We start from the raw sequence: 14,256 nt of genomic DNA on the forward strand, positions 1-14,256 counted from the left end.
TCTGGGGAGGCTTTCTTGGCCAGCGCTGCACTGCAGCACAAGCTGGGGGAGGCCGTGGTGCCCGTGCGGAGGCGTTCGGCTGCCTCGCGCGCCTCGGTCTTCCAGCATCGGAAGCGCTCAGGCGGCGAGAAGCGCGCGGGCGGCGAGAGCACATGACGTATGACGAGTTATTTAGTCGGGTGTCGGGTGTGAGGTGAGGAGGAGGGCCGCCGTGCGTCTGCAACGGAAGCAGCTTACAATCGCGGCCCCGCCGAACCCGAATCATGCTTGGAGCACATTTAGTGCGGTCATCCGAACCTCACGCCCAGGACCGGGGGGAGCTAAGAAGCGCACCCAGTTGCCAGTTGGCCAGACGATTGCGGATTGGCAGACGACGATTGACGTTCTTGGTATCGGGTTGCGGGCTCGAGAGAGCCCTAGCCCTGGCGGGTCGCGGTCGCAGGGCCATAACTCGGTTGGTACCGCGCTCTTCGAAACGGTTTTGATTTTTTCTTTTTTTGCTTGCTCGCCTTCGAGCGGGCGCCCTCCCCTTTTGAGACCGACGAATGCAGCCGACCTCGCCCGGTGCTGGACCGCTTACCCTGGAGCGGCGCCGGCGCGACGAGGCCCTCCGGCGCGACGAAGCCCTCCGCAACTCGGCGAGCCAGCCCGACTGGCTCCGAGCCCTGGAGACACCCGATGAGTTCGCGGCCGCGTCATCCGGCTGCTTCACCCCTACGGCTCAGCTCACCGCAGCGTGCGACGCCACTCCAGGCTGGCTTCGCCACGCCGCCTCGGCGCTCCACCAAGCACAGTCCGAGCGGCAGCCGCTTCGGCTCCTCGCATCGCCTCCTCAGCCGCCTCCTCAGTCGCCGCCTCCTCAGTCGCCGCTGCCCACTGGCCGGACCCTGTGCAACACGCCAGTGCTCGACCCGCGCTGCGACACGGACATCGAGGAGCACTGGCTCAGCGATGGCTGCGGCACCGATCTCGAGGAGGACGTTTGCGGCGCCTCCGGCTCACTCGGCCAGCTCTCGGGAATGCTCGGCCGGCTTCAGATCGAGACCTCCTCCTCCGCCTCCTCCTCCGGCGAGTCAGCAGCCCGTTCGGCGGCGTGCCGGCTCGACCAGCAGCGCAGCGGCGGCGCTTTTGATCGCGCCTCTGCGTGGCTCGAGTGGCGCGAGGAGGAGGCGGCCGGGCGAGTCAGTCCAGGGGCGGGGCGAGCCAGGCAGGAGTGGGGAGAGGAGGGGGAAGAGGAGGGGGAAGAGGAGGGGGAGGGGCAGCCGCGGGCCCTCGACGGGGCATCGCCGCTCGCTCTTCCCCGCGGAGGTGAGGAGGAGACGCGAGGCCCACCCCTTGTGCACGCCGCCGTCAGCCCCGCCCTCCTCCTCCTCCGCCCTCAGGTCTCCTCTTTTCGACGGCACGCTTCGACGCCGAGGCCGTCCTCCTCAGCTGGTGACCTGACTATGATTATTAGTACCACGGTCATCGTTATTGTTCTTCCCAGGCCGTCCTCCTCGACCTTGTCGCCGCCAAGGCCGCCGCCTCGAGGAGCGCGCCGCAGCGCCGCGGCGCCACCTCAGCCACTCTCATCGTCTGCGCCGCCTCGCGAGTCGAGGCCGTCTCTGCCGCGCTCCGACGGCGGCTCGTCGCCCACGCGTGCCACGTGTCTCGCCGCAAGCTGAGTGCGGCCGAGGCGCTGCGCCACGCCGTCGTGCTGACGACGTACGGCCTCCTCGCCGCCAAGGACTGCGTCCCGCCGCCCGCGGAGAGGCTCGCCCTCGCTCAACCCCCTTGCGAGGCTGGCTCTGACCCAGCCCCAGCCCCTGACCCTGACCCTCGCCCTGGCCCTGACCTTTGGCCAGGCTCGCCCTCCTCGCGCCGTGCGACGCTGGCTGGAGGAGCAAGCCCTCTGCGCCCGGCCAAAAGGAGGCGCGCGCCAGAGCCTCGAGGCTGCACGCGCGCGCGTGGGGGCGGCTGGTGCTGCCGGACGCGGAGGGCCTGAGGTGTGAAGAGACGCTGTTCACACCCACACGCCGTGAGCAGGTGCTGCTGGACGCGGAGGGCCTGAGGTGTGAAGAGACGCTGTTCACACCCACACGCCGTGAGCAGGTGCTGCTGGACGCGGAGGGCCTGAGGTGTGAAGAGACGCTGTTCACACCCACACGCCGTGAGCAGGTGCTGCTGGACGCGGAGGGCCTGAGGTGTGAAGAGACGCTGTTCACACCCACACGCCGTGAGCAGGTGCTGCTGGACGCGGAGGGCCTGAGGTGTGAAGAGACGCTGTTCACACCCACACGCCGTGAGCAGGTGCTGCTGGACGCGGAGGGCCTGAGGTGTGAAGAGACGCTGTTCACACCCACACGCCGTGAGCAGGTGCTGCTGGACGCGGAGGGCCTGAGGTGTGAAGAGACGCTGTTCACACCCACACGCCGTGAGCAGGTGCTGCTGGACGCGGAGGGCCTGAGGTGTGAAGAGACGCTGTTCACACCCACACGCCGTGAGCAGGTGCTGCTGGACGCGGAGGGCCTGAGGTGTGAAGAGACGCTGTTCACACCCACACGCCGTGAGCAGGTGCTGCTGGACGCGGAGGGCCTGAGCAGCTTGCGGAGCCAGCGGAGCCAGGCGGCTTGCAGCGTGCCGGCGGCCATCCGATGGGCCCGCGGCAAGCCGTGAACAGCGTCTCTTCACACCCACGGCTGTGAATAGGCGGCCGTCCGATGGGCCGCGGCAAGCCGAGCTGCGCGCGGGAGGCGAGTCCTCGCCCGCACCCTCGCGCGCGTGGTGAGCGGCTCGGGCGGCACGGCGCAGAAGGCTGGCGGGGCGGGGCGGGGCTGGCCGGAGGTTGCGCTCGCGCTGGTGTACGCAGAGGAGGATGCGTGCGGCGCTCTCTCGTCCGAAGACGAGGGCGAGGACGGCTCCGAGGTTGAGGAAGGCAGCGAGGAGGATGGGGAGTGATGTCTAGTGAGATGGTTTGGGGAGTGAGAACGCGGCGCACTCTCCTCCAGTCGACGGTGTTCCACCAGGCCGAGAGGGACCCGGCCCCACCGCGCCGGCCACACCCGTCACCGCATCGAGTGCAGACTGCATGGCTAGCCGCGCGCAGCCTGGGGTCTGGCGTCTGGGGTCTCAATCCGGACACCGGCCGCGCGTTCTCTGCCCCTCCTTTCTCTCTCGAGGCTTCTCTGAGCGCTGCGTACTGCGACTACTGCTGTGTGCTGTGTGCCTGTCCCCGGGCGGCGCGGTACGCGCAACCGCGGCGCACGCGCACGGGCGCAACCGCGGGGCAGTGCGAGTGTCCAGTGTGCTGTGTGTGGCCCCCGGGGGCTGCACATGAGGTGCCGCGGGGGCCGTCGCGGGTCGTTGGTCGAGCGGAGTGTTTCGGCGCCGCGCGGCGCCGCCCACCAGCCCTCCTCAGAACCACCAACCAGAACCACACTGAATACATGTATTCATCTGAAAAATGGAGCTGCGACTTTGAACCGCTCAAAGTGTGCGCGCTCGCCGCTCACACGGCGCCCGGGCCCGCGGCGCTCCCCCCCCCTACCCCTGTGTGGCCCTCCCCTTTGAGTCGGCTCGCCCGCGCACACGAACCCCCCACACTCTCGCCTGGCGTCCCCGCCCGCCACGTCGGGTCCGCCCCCGGACGGCACGGCAACGGCAAACGCATAACCCCGGGACAAGTCCTGTGGCGCGCACGTACATAAGCCCCCCGCGCACCCAAAGCGCTCACGCAAGAACCAGGCAGGCTGGTCGGCGGGAAGGAAAGTAGCCGCCGCGGCTTGTTTCGGAGAGAAGCGAGTGTCCATCTCCGCCTCGCCAGCGACAGGTGCTCACTTTCCCCAGCCAGGGAGGATGCTGCGCAAACCCTGACCGTTCCCCACCGTGTCCGCGCCAGTGCGCAAAACTGTAGGCGCTGGGGCAGGGGGCGGCGCCGGCGCACGCGCAGGCGAGGCGGCAGAACGCTGGTCCGGCGGCACGGCATCGAGCGTCGTGATCCAAGTCGCAAGGGGCCGAGGAGGCCGGCGCGCAGAGAGCACCTCCGAAGTCGCCACCGCGTCCGCTAGGCTCTTTGGCCAGGCGGCTTCGTCTGACGGGATCGTCTCGAACCGGCGAAGACCAGAAGCCTGACTGGAGGCCTCCCTCGGCCCGCCTCGCGCGCCCATCGGACTGGAGCAGAGCGAGGCGGGCGTGCTCGCGTGCCGCGGCATGTGCCCGCCAGCCAGCCCCATGCCCGGGAGCATGTCGGCGCTCGCGTGCCGCGGCAAAGAACCTCGGATGGTCCTCTTGGAGCGCTCGACTTCGACGGCAGCAATCTCCTCAGCGGACACCATGGGGGCGGGCTGGGCGGCGGCTGGCAACGGGACGGTATCAAGGTAGGGCGGCGCCGTTCGACTTTCGAGGACCCCTTCGAGAGCGTTCGATGCAGATTCCGGAAGGGCTTTCTGTTCTTTTTTTCCCGACTATCGGCCTAAATCGGTATGGCGGGTGGAGTGCTCTCTACTGCCGCGGCGCCCCTGTCGGTTCGGAGGCGCCCGGCGGCCGCGCGCTTGGTGCCGACGTCGACCGGCTGCTCTCGCGGCGCCGAGGCGTGCGTGCCGCTTTGGTCACGTCTCGCGCGCTGCGAGGTGTCTTTCGGCATGTGAGCGCTTGGCGTAAACGCCAGGAAGCTCGCCTTCCTTGCCTGCGGCCGCGGGCGTGCGGGCGGGCCCGCCAGGCTCGGCGACGCTCCGCGCGGGGTCTTCGAGCTCGCGACCCGTGACGAGCCAGCATGGCTCGTCGCTCGACGGGAGCCTGCTCAGCATGCTCTCGGCACTCTGTACAGCCTCGACAAGGTGTCTGGGAAGGCCGACAGGGCCGGAGCGGGCCGTCTCGGGCGAGATGGCGCGCTGAATGGTACCATGACTACGAGCTCTCCGATCGGGGCGCCGGCGGCGGGCTTGCGCGGCGCGCTGCTCCACGGCAGGCTGCTCTCCAACCTTTCAACAGTGTCTTTTACCTCGCTCCTCTCGCTGCAACCGCCTGCGGGGGCCAGCGCCGGCCGCCTCGCTTCGCCAGCGCTGCCTACGCCTACGACACGCGCATCGGCTCGCCGCCCGCGTCGCCTGCGGCGGGCCCGCGTGGCGCGACGCTCGTCGGGAGCGTGCTCAGCAGGATGGGCAGCGCAGCCTGCCTCACTCAGAGCGCCGCTGATGCGGCGTGGGGCCGCCGGCGGGGATGCTGCCGCGCACGCTGCGCTGAGGGCCTCACCATCGTGTCCTTGCCGCGTCGCCGACGCCACTTGCTGCTCGCGGCTGCCCTGCCCTCCCCTGCCATCGCGCAAACAAACACACACACACACACACGAGGCGGCGGCGCGGCGAGGCAGCGGGCGACGCAGGGCGGGGCGGCGCGGCGGCGGTGGGGTAATTACTTATTAATTAATTAATTATTAATTAATAATCATATAATCATCGGGCGGCGGCGCGGCGCGGCAGCGATCAGAGAGCCGGCAGTCATCGCAGAGGTAGTACTCAGCGCGCCATCGCACCCGTGGCGGCCCGCCCCGGCCCTGCAGCCCATCCCAGAGGGCCAGGCGAGGCTCCACACAATCCTGGGAGCGTGCTGAGCAAGCTCCCGTCGAGCCACGGGCCATGCAGGGTCGTCGCAGGCGACGCGAGCGAAGAACCGACCGTCGCATCGTAGAGCCTGACGAGCACCGCCGGACCCCAGCGACCACAGCAGTGGACGCCAAGCCTTCTGGCGACTGTAGCGAGCGCCCACATGTCGAAGGGCATCTCACAGCGCGCGAGACGTGCCGAGACCGATACGCCCTGGCGCCGCGCGAGCGTCTGGTGGGCCTCCGCACCAAGCGCGCGGCCGCCGGCGCATTAGCGGCGGCGCAGGACGAGGCGGAAGAGAATGACGCGACGGAGGAAGTGACAAGGGAGAGAACGACGAGAATGGGACGGCCGCGAGGTGGCATGAAGGTTGCAGCGAGAATCGGCGAGAGACTGCGAAAAGAGATAGGAAGAGGCAGACTCCCTAGGGTGGGCGACGGCTAGCGCATCACACTCCTCTCCTTAAAATCCCTGTGTGGTGGCGGCGTGCCGTCCTCCCATCCCTCCCTTGGGTTGTCTGTTTTCTTTCTTTCTTTCTTTTCCAGAAATGGTTGTGTCCCCGCTCCTCGCTCGCCCGGGCGGAGGGCATGGCCGCGGAGGAGGCGAGTACGCGCTGCCAGGCCTTCCGCAGACAGCCTCTTGGCCAGACTGAGGGTCGGCTTTGTGTGGCGTGGCCCGTGCGCTGCGCTGCACAAAGCTGCGTAAACTGCGGGAGCATCCTGTGCTTCCTTTGGGAAGTGCGCACCTCCTTCAGCTGGTGGAAGGCCGTGCCGCCGCTCGTCTGCTCCGTGGACAGGGCGGGGAGGCGACGCCGCAGCGCCGCAGCGTCCGCTGCACGCCGGTGCAGCACTCTGCTGCCTGGTGGGCAGCATGCTGGTGCTGTGCGCGGTGTTTGCGAGGCGGCTTTGGCGCTGTGCTGCCAGCCGAGGCGAGTGGCGCGAGGCACGCGCGGCGCCGCGCGTGGCCCGGATGGCGCCAGAGAGCGCTCTCGATGAGCCAGCCGGCGCGGCGCGAGCGCCGTGCAAGCTGGCACATCGTCTGCATGCTGCCGTCGATTCTCTGGTCGACGGCGGTCAATCTCACGATTGTCGATCAAAACCGGCGGGCTTTGTGACGCCGTTTACGCAATCGTTTTTTGGCCTCGCTTTCTCTTTTGCTTGGTTTTATTTTGTTTTTTCGTTTGCGAAGCGACAGAGGGGGGGGCGGGCGGGCGCTAGCTATGGGCAACTACATGTCGAAGGTTCGAGGACGACTACTCGCCGCCTGGGTCGTTTGGGGCGCGCGGCTCCGTCGAGGACCGGGCGCGCCCCTTACCCGGCGCGGCGTAGGTCCCACTCTGACGTATAGAGGGGAGGCACGGACAACGGCCCAATTCATCAATTCCACTCATCTTCTGGTGCCTAGCCCCGTGCAGCGGCGGTCCGGCAGGCTGCCCCCAAGGCCCCCTGGGCCGCTGCGGGTTTTGGAGTTATGCTTTGGCACAGCTTCGGCGATGGCGGCCCCTCTCTGGGGCTTGCATAGGCGGGGAGTCTCCCTCGCTGGTCTCCTCATTCCCTTTTTTCTTTTTCTTTTGAGCTGGGTGTGCCGCCGCGCGGAGCTCGCGCGGCGGCGGCGTGTGTGTGTGTGTGGCGGTGGTGGTGGGGGGGGGGGGGGGGCTCGAGGGCGCGCGGGGCAGAGGCTCGGTCAACGGCTCGTCGGGGTCGGGGAAGGGGAGGGGGGAATGGGCGGTCGGCGACGAGTAGAGCAGCAGGCGCGTACGGGGTAGCCGTCACTCTCCTGCCTCGAAAGGGCGGGGCTGTCCCGGAAAGTGAGAAACGCCGGGCAGCGTGGCGCATCATTGAACCCTCCCATACGTGCTAGTACTCCTCCTTCGCTGTCCCATCTCCTCATCTCTTTCCCACCTAGGCGGGGCGGGGGTCGGGGGGGCGGCGGGCGCGGGTGCGAGGTGCGGTGCGGTGCGTGCAATCGTGTGTTTGGCGTCATGTCGTGTGTGCCTTCGCTTGTTCCTATTAACAACGAAGTCTAGCTCAAAAGAAAATCTTGGTTGAAGGCGATCGGGATGTTAGTCGCTACCCTTCTGGCCTCAGCCTCGGCGGCCTCAGCCTCGGCGGCCGCTGCCTCTGCTGCCGGCTCCGCCTCGGCGGCCTCCGCCTCGGCGGCAGCCGCCTTGGCGGCTACCGCCGTGCCACTCGTCCGTTCTCCGAGTCTTCGCCAAAGCCGCTCCTCCACTCGTGGAGCGCTATGAACGATCCCGTCATGGGCGGCCGCTCGTCCTCCCGCGTCGCCGTGGAGGGTGCGCCCGCGCGGCTCAACTTCACAGGGACTTGCGCGATCGTGCCGTCGCTGCAGGCTCCCGGCTTCATCACGGCCGTGACCGGCAAGGGCCTCTTCCGCAGCGAGTCCTTTGTGGACGTGTCGGCGTGCGAGGGCCTAACGATCAAGGCTCGCGACTTTTCGGGCGGCTACAAGGGCTACCGCATCTCGTTCGGCACGGCCAAGCCGATCGGCGGCAAGTTCTTCGCGCAAGGCTACAAAGCGGATCTCCACCCGCCCACGCACGCGTTCGGAGAGGTCAAGATCCCCTTCACAGACTTCACCGACTTTTGGGACGACGCGACGGGCAAGGCGATACACACTTGCGCCGAGAAGCACGACTACTGCCCGGATGCAAAGACGCTGCGCGACATGAAGACGATGTCGATCTGGGCGGAGGGCGTCGAGGGCACCGTCCACCTGGAGGTCGAGGCGATCGACGCGTACGGCTGCCGCGGCGCGGCGGAGGGCGAAGGGGAGATGTGAAGGTGCTCGCCGATGCATAGGATCTGCTCTGTGTGACAAACGCTACGGCCGCCCGTCTACGTTGTACTGCCAGCCAGCCGCGGCGAGCGTGTGTATGGCGTGGTGTGAGGTGTGTGTGTTCAGTGTTGGCGAGACGGGAGACGCCGCCGCGGAAAGGTCTCTCTTTTATGTGTTAACTAGGAGATGGGTACGAAACCTACAATCGCCACAGCTGTGTCCAGTCTCCAGACGGTCCACCGTCTGCGTCTCGGTCTGCCGTCGGTCTCTCTCTCTCTCTCACCCCGCGCCCCCGCCGCGGGCTCGCTCTCGCCAGCCCTCAATTCCGATCCCGCCGCGCCGCCTGCGGCCTCGAGTCGGCCTCGAGCCACGCCCTGGCGTGCTCGCGCCCTTTGCGCACCATGCCCGCCAGCTCTGCATCCGTCGCCGGCTCGAGGGCCCAAGAGAACCACTGTGCTTCGGGCACCTCGAGCCTGTCCACAGCGCACCGCGTGAGGAGACGCTCTTCACAGCTGCGGCGCAGGGCGGCATCGAGCCTGTACTCTGCGCGCCGCTCGGGCTGGATAGTGTCTCGCGCAGCAAAGGCAGCCAGGCTGACGCGCGGCAGGCAGCAGACGGCGACCGTGCGCTCGGGCGGCAGACCGCCGGCGCCGGTGAGCGGGGGGCAGCCGAAGCGCGAGCGCGGGACGGAGAAGAAGCCGTCGAGGGCGAGCTGGCCGCGGCACCACACGAGGGGCCACCGCGAGAAGAAGAAGGGCCAGTTGCACGACGCGCACACCTGCACGGCTGCGGGGGGCTCACGGGTGCGTGTGTGTCGGGATGGGCGCGTCCGTGGGCCTCGAAGAGGAGACGAGCTCGGCGCACCGTGTCGATGAGGTCGGCCTTGGACTCCCACTCGGTGACGATGCACGCCTTTGGCCACGGAGTCACGCGCAGGTAGCCGACGGCGAGGTTGTGCTCCATCGCCAGCCGCGCCGCATCCTCCGGCATCAGGACGTCGAGCTGCTTCCGCAGGGCCGGGTTGAGCCGCGTTCCGCTCCGGACGTCCTCCACGAGCGCAGCGAGGCCGCTCAGCACCGTCTCCTCCTCGACGCCACACGCGAGCGCAGCGGCAACGATCGAACCCGCTGACGAGCCACCGACTGGAGTGGTGGGCGAGACCAGGCCTTCCTCCTTAAGGGAGTAGGCGATACCGACGTAGTACGGGAAGAGCAGCCCGCCTGGCGTGAAGGTGAACCCAAGTGCGGGCGGTTTGTCGGCGGTGAGCCGCGGTGATGGACTCCGGCCGCGGTGCGGACGGTGCTGCGCGCTGCCAGGAACGACGAGGCCAGCCGGTGCGCTGGAGACGAGGACGAGCATTGTGGAGTGTCAGCCGCAGTAAGTGCTGGCGACCGTGAGCCACTTGTTGGCCGTGTGGAAATCGCACCTCCTTTTGCCGATCAGCTGGCCACAACGAGGGGGCGGCTCACAAGAGACGCTCTGCCGGCGCGGCCGCCCACATAGTCAAGCTCCCTGGATTCGAGGTTTCTGGGGGGTAGGGTATGGTAGTCTCCCGGCCCTGGCGCCGCGACCATACCCCCCCACCCGCACAGGACGTCGCCTCTGGCCAGCAGGACCATACCCCCCCACCCCCCACCCCCCACCCCACCACACGAGCGTACAGTAACCGTCGTGTTAGGCCGTCCGGTCGTGCGGCACGGGTTCGCGCGATGCAGTCTGCGCGAGGTGACCCGCCGGCAATCGTGCTCACCCCTCAGAGCGTGTCCGCAAAGGCCGCCAGGGCCTTGCGTGCCGGCGCAGGCGCGGGCGCAGGCGCGGGCGCGGTCGGAGCGCGGCGTGTACTGTTGTAACGTGTGGGCGGTACGGCGGCTCCAGCGACTGTCCAGCGATTGACCATACCCCCCCACCCGTCGAGCAGGCCGCCTCCGGCGGCCAGGACCATACCCCCCCCACCCTTTTGGCCGGGACCCCACCATACCTTACCCCGTAAAAAGGTCGAATCCTGGGGGGCGGAGGGTACGGCAAGGTCTGAATTTTCTTCCGCGTCCTTCGCCTGGATTCGGTACTTCAGCTTGGTATAGTATCATGACCCTTCTCGAGGGGGTATCACGGTATGCTCTAGGCCTCTGTGGGGACCCATCTCGGCTGGGTATCAAGGTATCATCGGCGGCCGCGCAGCGAAGCGATAATCACACCTCGACCGAGGACCCAGCCCTCCCGCATGGTGCGCCCCGGTATCTTCAAACTCTTTGCGCTTCCGCCGTACCCGCCTCCCTCCTGCGCGACGCTCATTCGAGCGCGTTGTCTGTCTTGGTTGGAGAGACGCGCGCGCAGCGCGCGAAGAGGTGTGAAGAGGGGGGTCGTGTCCGGTGTGAAGGGCGCCTCGAGCATAATCGCTGGGAGAGTTATGTCACCTGGCAACGTTGCGTTCGTGCGAAATCGATGCCGCCTGCTTTGACGGCTATGTAATCCACGATGGGACTGTCCCAGCTCGCTACTGCCTTCTTCAGAAGAGCAAATGTGAAATGATTCGGCGGATTCCGGATAGCGTTGCTCCAGCTGCAGGTGCAACCTGCGACGAGACCATTTCGGTATATGGTTTTGGTTGGTTGGGCGTGCCTCCGGAACCTAACCGGAAGAGAAAAGTTTAAACTTCCCAGGTGTGAAATGTTCCTTCGCTGCGCGGCCGCCGATGAGACTTGAGACCCAGCCGAGATGGGTCCCCACAGAGGCCTAGAGCATACCTTGATACCCCCTCGAGAAGGAGGCGATGATACTACATACTATAAGCTAACGAAAGTCGAACGTACTATACCAAGCAGCAAGCTGAAGTACTGTGCTGGAGGAATGGTTGGGCAGGTTGTGAGGGACACGATCCCGGCGTGAACACGCATGAACACCTCCTTGATGACCTCCAGCGGGCCATTTGGGGTAGAGAGGTCGATGCTGTTAATCTTGCGGACCGCGTTCTGAAAGGGGGCGCCATGGATAGCTTCTCGGAGCGAGCTGTCCGGAAGGCCGGCCGGCGCGCGATCCAGCTTGCCCAGCGCAGAGTCATCGGAGTCGCCCGTCGAAGTTACGATCGGCGCCTTCCTCGATGACGGGCCCAGCGTGTCGTGAAGCTTGCGCAGCTCCGCCAGCGAGGATCGAATCGAACGGCTTCCCGCTGGCCAGCGCGTGCTGGTAGGTGGGCAGGCGCGCGCACAGCTGGGCATCCAGATCGGTAAGGAGCAGGTCCATAGAGCGCCTGTCCGTCGGAAAGTAGAGCGCGACGAGCTGCCGGTAGGCCTCATACACGACTGACGGGGGTGTTGGCCGAGGCAGCGAACGGAACAAAGAATTGAGCGTCGGCGCCTTGATTGCAATCGCGCACGGGCACCGCAGCTTCAAAGACGGCAGAAACAGTCACACGCAATTAGTACATGGCCCAGCTCGCGCCATCGCCCACACTCGAGCTTTGCAGCGCGCGGGCTCACACTCTACTATAGCCCCCTCGACGCCCACTTCGAGTTCTACTCAGCTAAGGGCCGAACTTGACGCTGTAAGAGCAGCGCGCGGCGAAGCAGTTTGGCGCTTGTGGTGAATCAAATGGGAATCTAGCCCAAGGTCGGAGAGTCGTGTCATTAGGAGAGGAGAGAGTGTGGAGATGTTTTGTGCGGGATCAGGCCCGAGTCCCTAGTGTCGCCGGAGCAGGTAGCTCCCTTTTTCGTAACAGGAACAGTTTTTGGGGGGGGATGGGGGGAGACTACCCGCGGGCCTAGAAGGCCCGCGCGCAGGGGGATGGGGCGGCGGAGGTGGAGGTGGCGGAGGCTCGGCGAGCACGGCTGGGAGCGGCAGAGGGTTCAGGATCCGGGCAAGCGCGGATCTTAGAAGAGGGGTGGCTTTGGTTGGTCACGATCAGGACGGATGACACGTCTGATGCAGACATGCGGTCACCCTCGATTCCTGTTTGTTGAATGTTGAAGCCCTCTTCGATGCAGTCGCAGGAGTGATAACCCATCGAGGTGGGAGCCGCCTGCGGCATACTGAATCCTCCACCAGTGGCGCAAGCCCGCCCGTCCCGAAGCTCGAGCGACTCGTCCACCTTCCCAGCCACACCCTGCACAGCATCCTCCTCCTCCTCCTCACTGTAGTTGTCCCACCCGTCGTCGGAGTTCGTCGCCACGGCGCTCGAAGCGGCAGCAGAGCTCCTCTTCCTCTGCTTCCTCTGCTAGCAGCTGCGCCAGCACTGCCTCCCACTCAGGGTCGGCAGCAGAGCCAGCATCGCTTTGAGCAGAGCAGCGCATTGCCACGTCCTCGTTCGTCGCAGAGCTCCACCGCGGCGAGAGACGTGGTGACAGTGGCGACCGACGTGCCAGTGGCGCGGCTGGCATCGCCAGCAGCGAGGCCGCCAGCATCGCCGCCGCGCACCGCGGCGTGGGGCGCAGCAGCGTGCCGTAACGACATCCGACCTGTTCACAGCGAGCGAGTTCTTTACCAAGTTGCAACCCTTGTTCCGCACTCGGCTGTGAACGCTGCTGGTTGCTGCCGGTTGAGCAGCACCCCGTCCCCATCCAGGTTGTTGGTTGCTACCCCAGGTCCCGCACTATGTAGGTGCCGACTGCTATCTGCTGAAGCACCTAATACCTCGATCGACGATCCTGGTGTCGGTTGCGCAACCTTTTTGCCGACCTCCGAGCCCAGAGAGCGCGCCGTGTCTGATCCTCGTCGGCATCTGCTTCCGGGCCTGGCGGCCCGCCACAAGGACTTAGGTGAGAAAAGTGCCCGCCGAAACATCGGTTCAAACGACGCTCACTCACAGCGCCAATTTGGCCCCAGCTCTTTGGCTCTCTCGCTCCGCTCGCCGGTGAGTTGGTTGGTTGCTGGCAGCACCCCAGCACCGGGGGGTCCTGAGAGCTGTTGGTTGGTGCTCTGTTCACAGCACAGTGCGGAACAAGTGTTGCAACCTGGTAAAGAACTCGCTCGCAGGAACGAATCCTGGCGCGCTCACCGACCTCGGGGTCCACCGACCGACCCTCGTCAGTAGCAGGGATCGTGCCAGGTACTCGCAGCGGCGCTGAGAACTTCGCGCACTGGCACAATCATGCTGCTCCGCCGCCCCTTCGCGATCGCCACCGCCGCCGCCGTCGCCGCCGCCGGTGGAAGCGTGCGCACGCGCGTCTCTGCGACCGGTATGGCCGGCGCTGGCGCTCCCAGAGTCTCGCGCGACGCCTCACAGACCGTCACCATCGCGCCCGCAGAGGGCACGCCCCACACGGCGACCGTCATCGGTCCCATCCACGGACTGGGCGACACCAACATGGGATGGGCAGACGCGGCGATGCACATCCACTCCCAGCTGCCTCACGTCAAGTTTGTCCTGCCCAACGCTCCTGTCGTCCCGGTCACGCTCAACGGCGGCATGGCCATGCCGTCCTGGTACGACATCACCTCCCTCGACGACCGCACAGTGCAGCCGTGCGCCGGGATCGAGGAGTCGCGCGCCACGGTGACGGCGCTCATCGAAGCGGAGGTCGCCGCGGGCCTAGCCCATGACAGGATAGTCGTGGGCGGCTTCTCGCAGGGCGGCGCGGTCTCGCTCTTCACGGGGCTGCAGTACCCGCACGCCCTTGGCGGCGTGCTCTGCATGTCAGGTTACCTGGCCGCGCAGGAGAAGTTTGAGCTCTCGCCCGCCGCCGCCGCCACGCCGGTCGCCCACTTCCACGGCTCCGACGACCCGACGGTGCGCATCGAGTGGGCGCGCCGCTCAGCCGAGCACCTCCGCGCCGCCGGGGTGAAGGAGTACGCGCTGAAGGAGTACGAGAGCCTCGGCCACTCGGCCAGCATGGAGGAGATCGCCGACGTCGTCGCATGGCTGCAGACGCGCCTCCCCCCGCCGTAA

At 66.8% G+C, this 14,256-nt stretch overlaps 5 protein-coding genes across 5 annotated transcripts in view; 1 reads left to right on the top strand and 4 right to left on the bottom strand.

The window, feature by feature from the left end:
- The window catches only part of EMIHUDRAFT_71721 (hypothetical protein), a gene marked incomplete at both ends in the record, with an annotated part of 4,672 nt that extends 1,718 nt beyond the window's left edge, over positions 1-2,954 (bottom strand). The window contains 2 exons of the mRNA XM_005785760.1: positions 1,939-2,574; positions 2,845-2,954. Coding sequence (XP_005785817.1) covers positions 1,939-2,574; positions 2,845-2,954 — 746 coding nt within the window. The remainder of the gene's footprint in view (positions 1-1,938; positions 2,575-2,844) is intronic.
- An 862-nt stretch (positions 2,955-3,816) lies between these two features.
- On the bottom strand, positions 3,817-4,130 carry EMIHUDRAFT_363976 (hypothetical protein; the record flags this gene model as incomplete). Its single annotated transcript, XM_005785761.1, has 1 exon — positions 3,817-4,130. A coding segment is annotated over one exon (314 nt), but the record flags the coding sequence as incomplete, so codon positions are not given.
- Positions 4,131-5,049: 919 nt separating this feature from the next.
- EMIHUDRAFT_229711 (hypothetical protein) lies at positions 5,050-5,756 on the bottom strand (the record flags this gene model as incomplete). Its single annotated transcript, XM_005785762.1, has 3 exons — positions 5,050-5,148; positions 5,230-5,288; positions 5,510-5,756. The coding sequence occupies 3 exons, from the start codon at positions 5,754-5,756 to the stop codon at positions 5,050-5,052; spliced, it is 405 nt and encodes a 134-aa protein (XP_005785819.1).
- A 2,789-nt stretch (positions 5,757-8,545) lies between these two features.
- On the bottom strand, positions 8,546-9,883 carry EMIHUDRAFT_441598 (hypothetical protein). Its single transcript, XM_005785763.1, has 3 exons — positions 9,240-9,883; positions 8,912-9,153; positions 8,546-8,848 (listed from the first exon to the last, which is right to left on the bottom strand). Exons 1-3 carry the CDS (start codon positions 9,732-9,734, stop codon positions 8,695-8,697), a joined length of 891 nt encoding a protein of 296 aa, XP_005785820.1. The 5' UTR covers positions 9,735-9,883; the 3' UTR covers positions 8,546-8,694.
- Positions 9,884-13,548: 3,665 nt separating this feature from the next.
- EMIHUDRAFT_71725 (hypothetical protein) lies at positions 13,549-14,256 on the top strand (the record flags this gene model as incomplete). The annotated part of the gene is made up of 1 exon (XM_005785764.1): positions 13,549-14,256. One exon carries the CDS (start codon positions 13,549-13,551, stop codon positions 14,254-14,256), a length of 708 nt encoding a protein of 235 aa, XP_005785821.1.

Source organism: Emiliania huxleyi, assembly GCF_000372725.1.
Source record: "Emiliania huxleyi CCMP1516 chromosome Unknown EMIHUscaffold_158, whole genome shotgun sequence".
In the NCBI taxonomy this organism is placed as follows: Eukaryota; Haptophyta; order Isochrysidales; family Noelaerhabdaceae; genus Emiliania; species Emiliania huxleyi.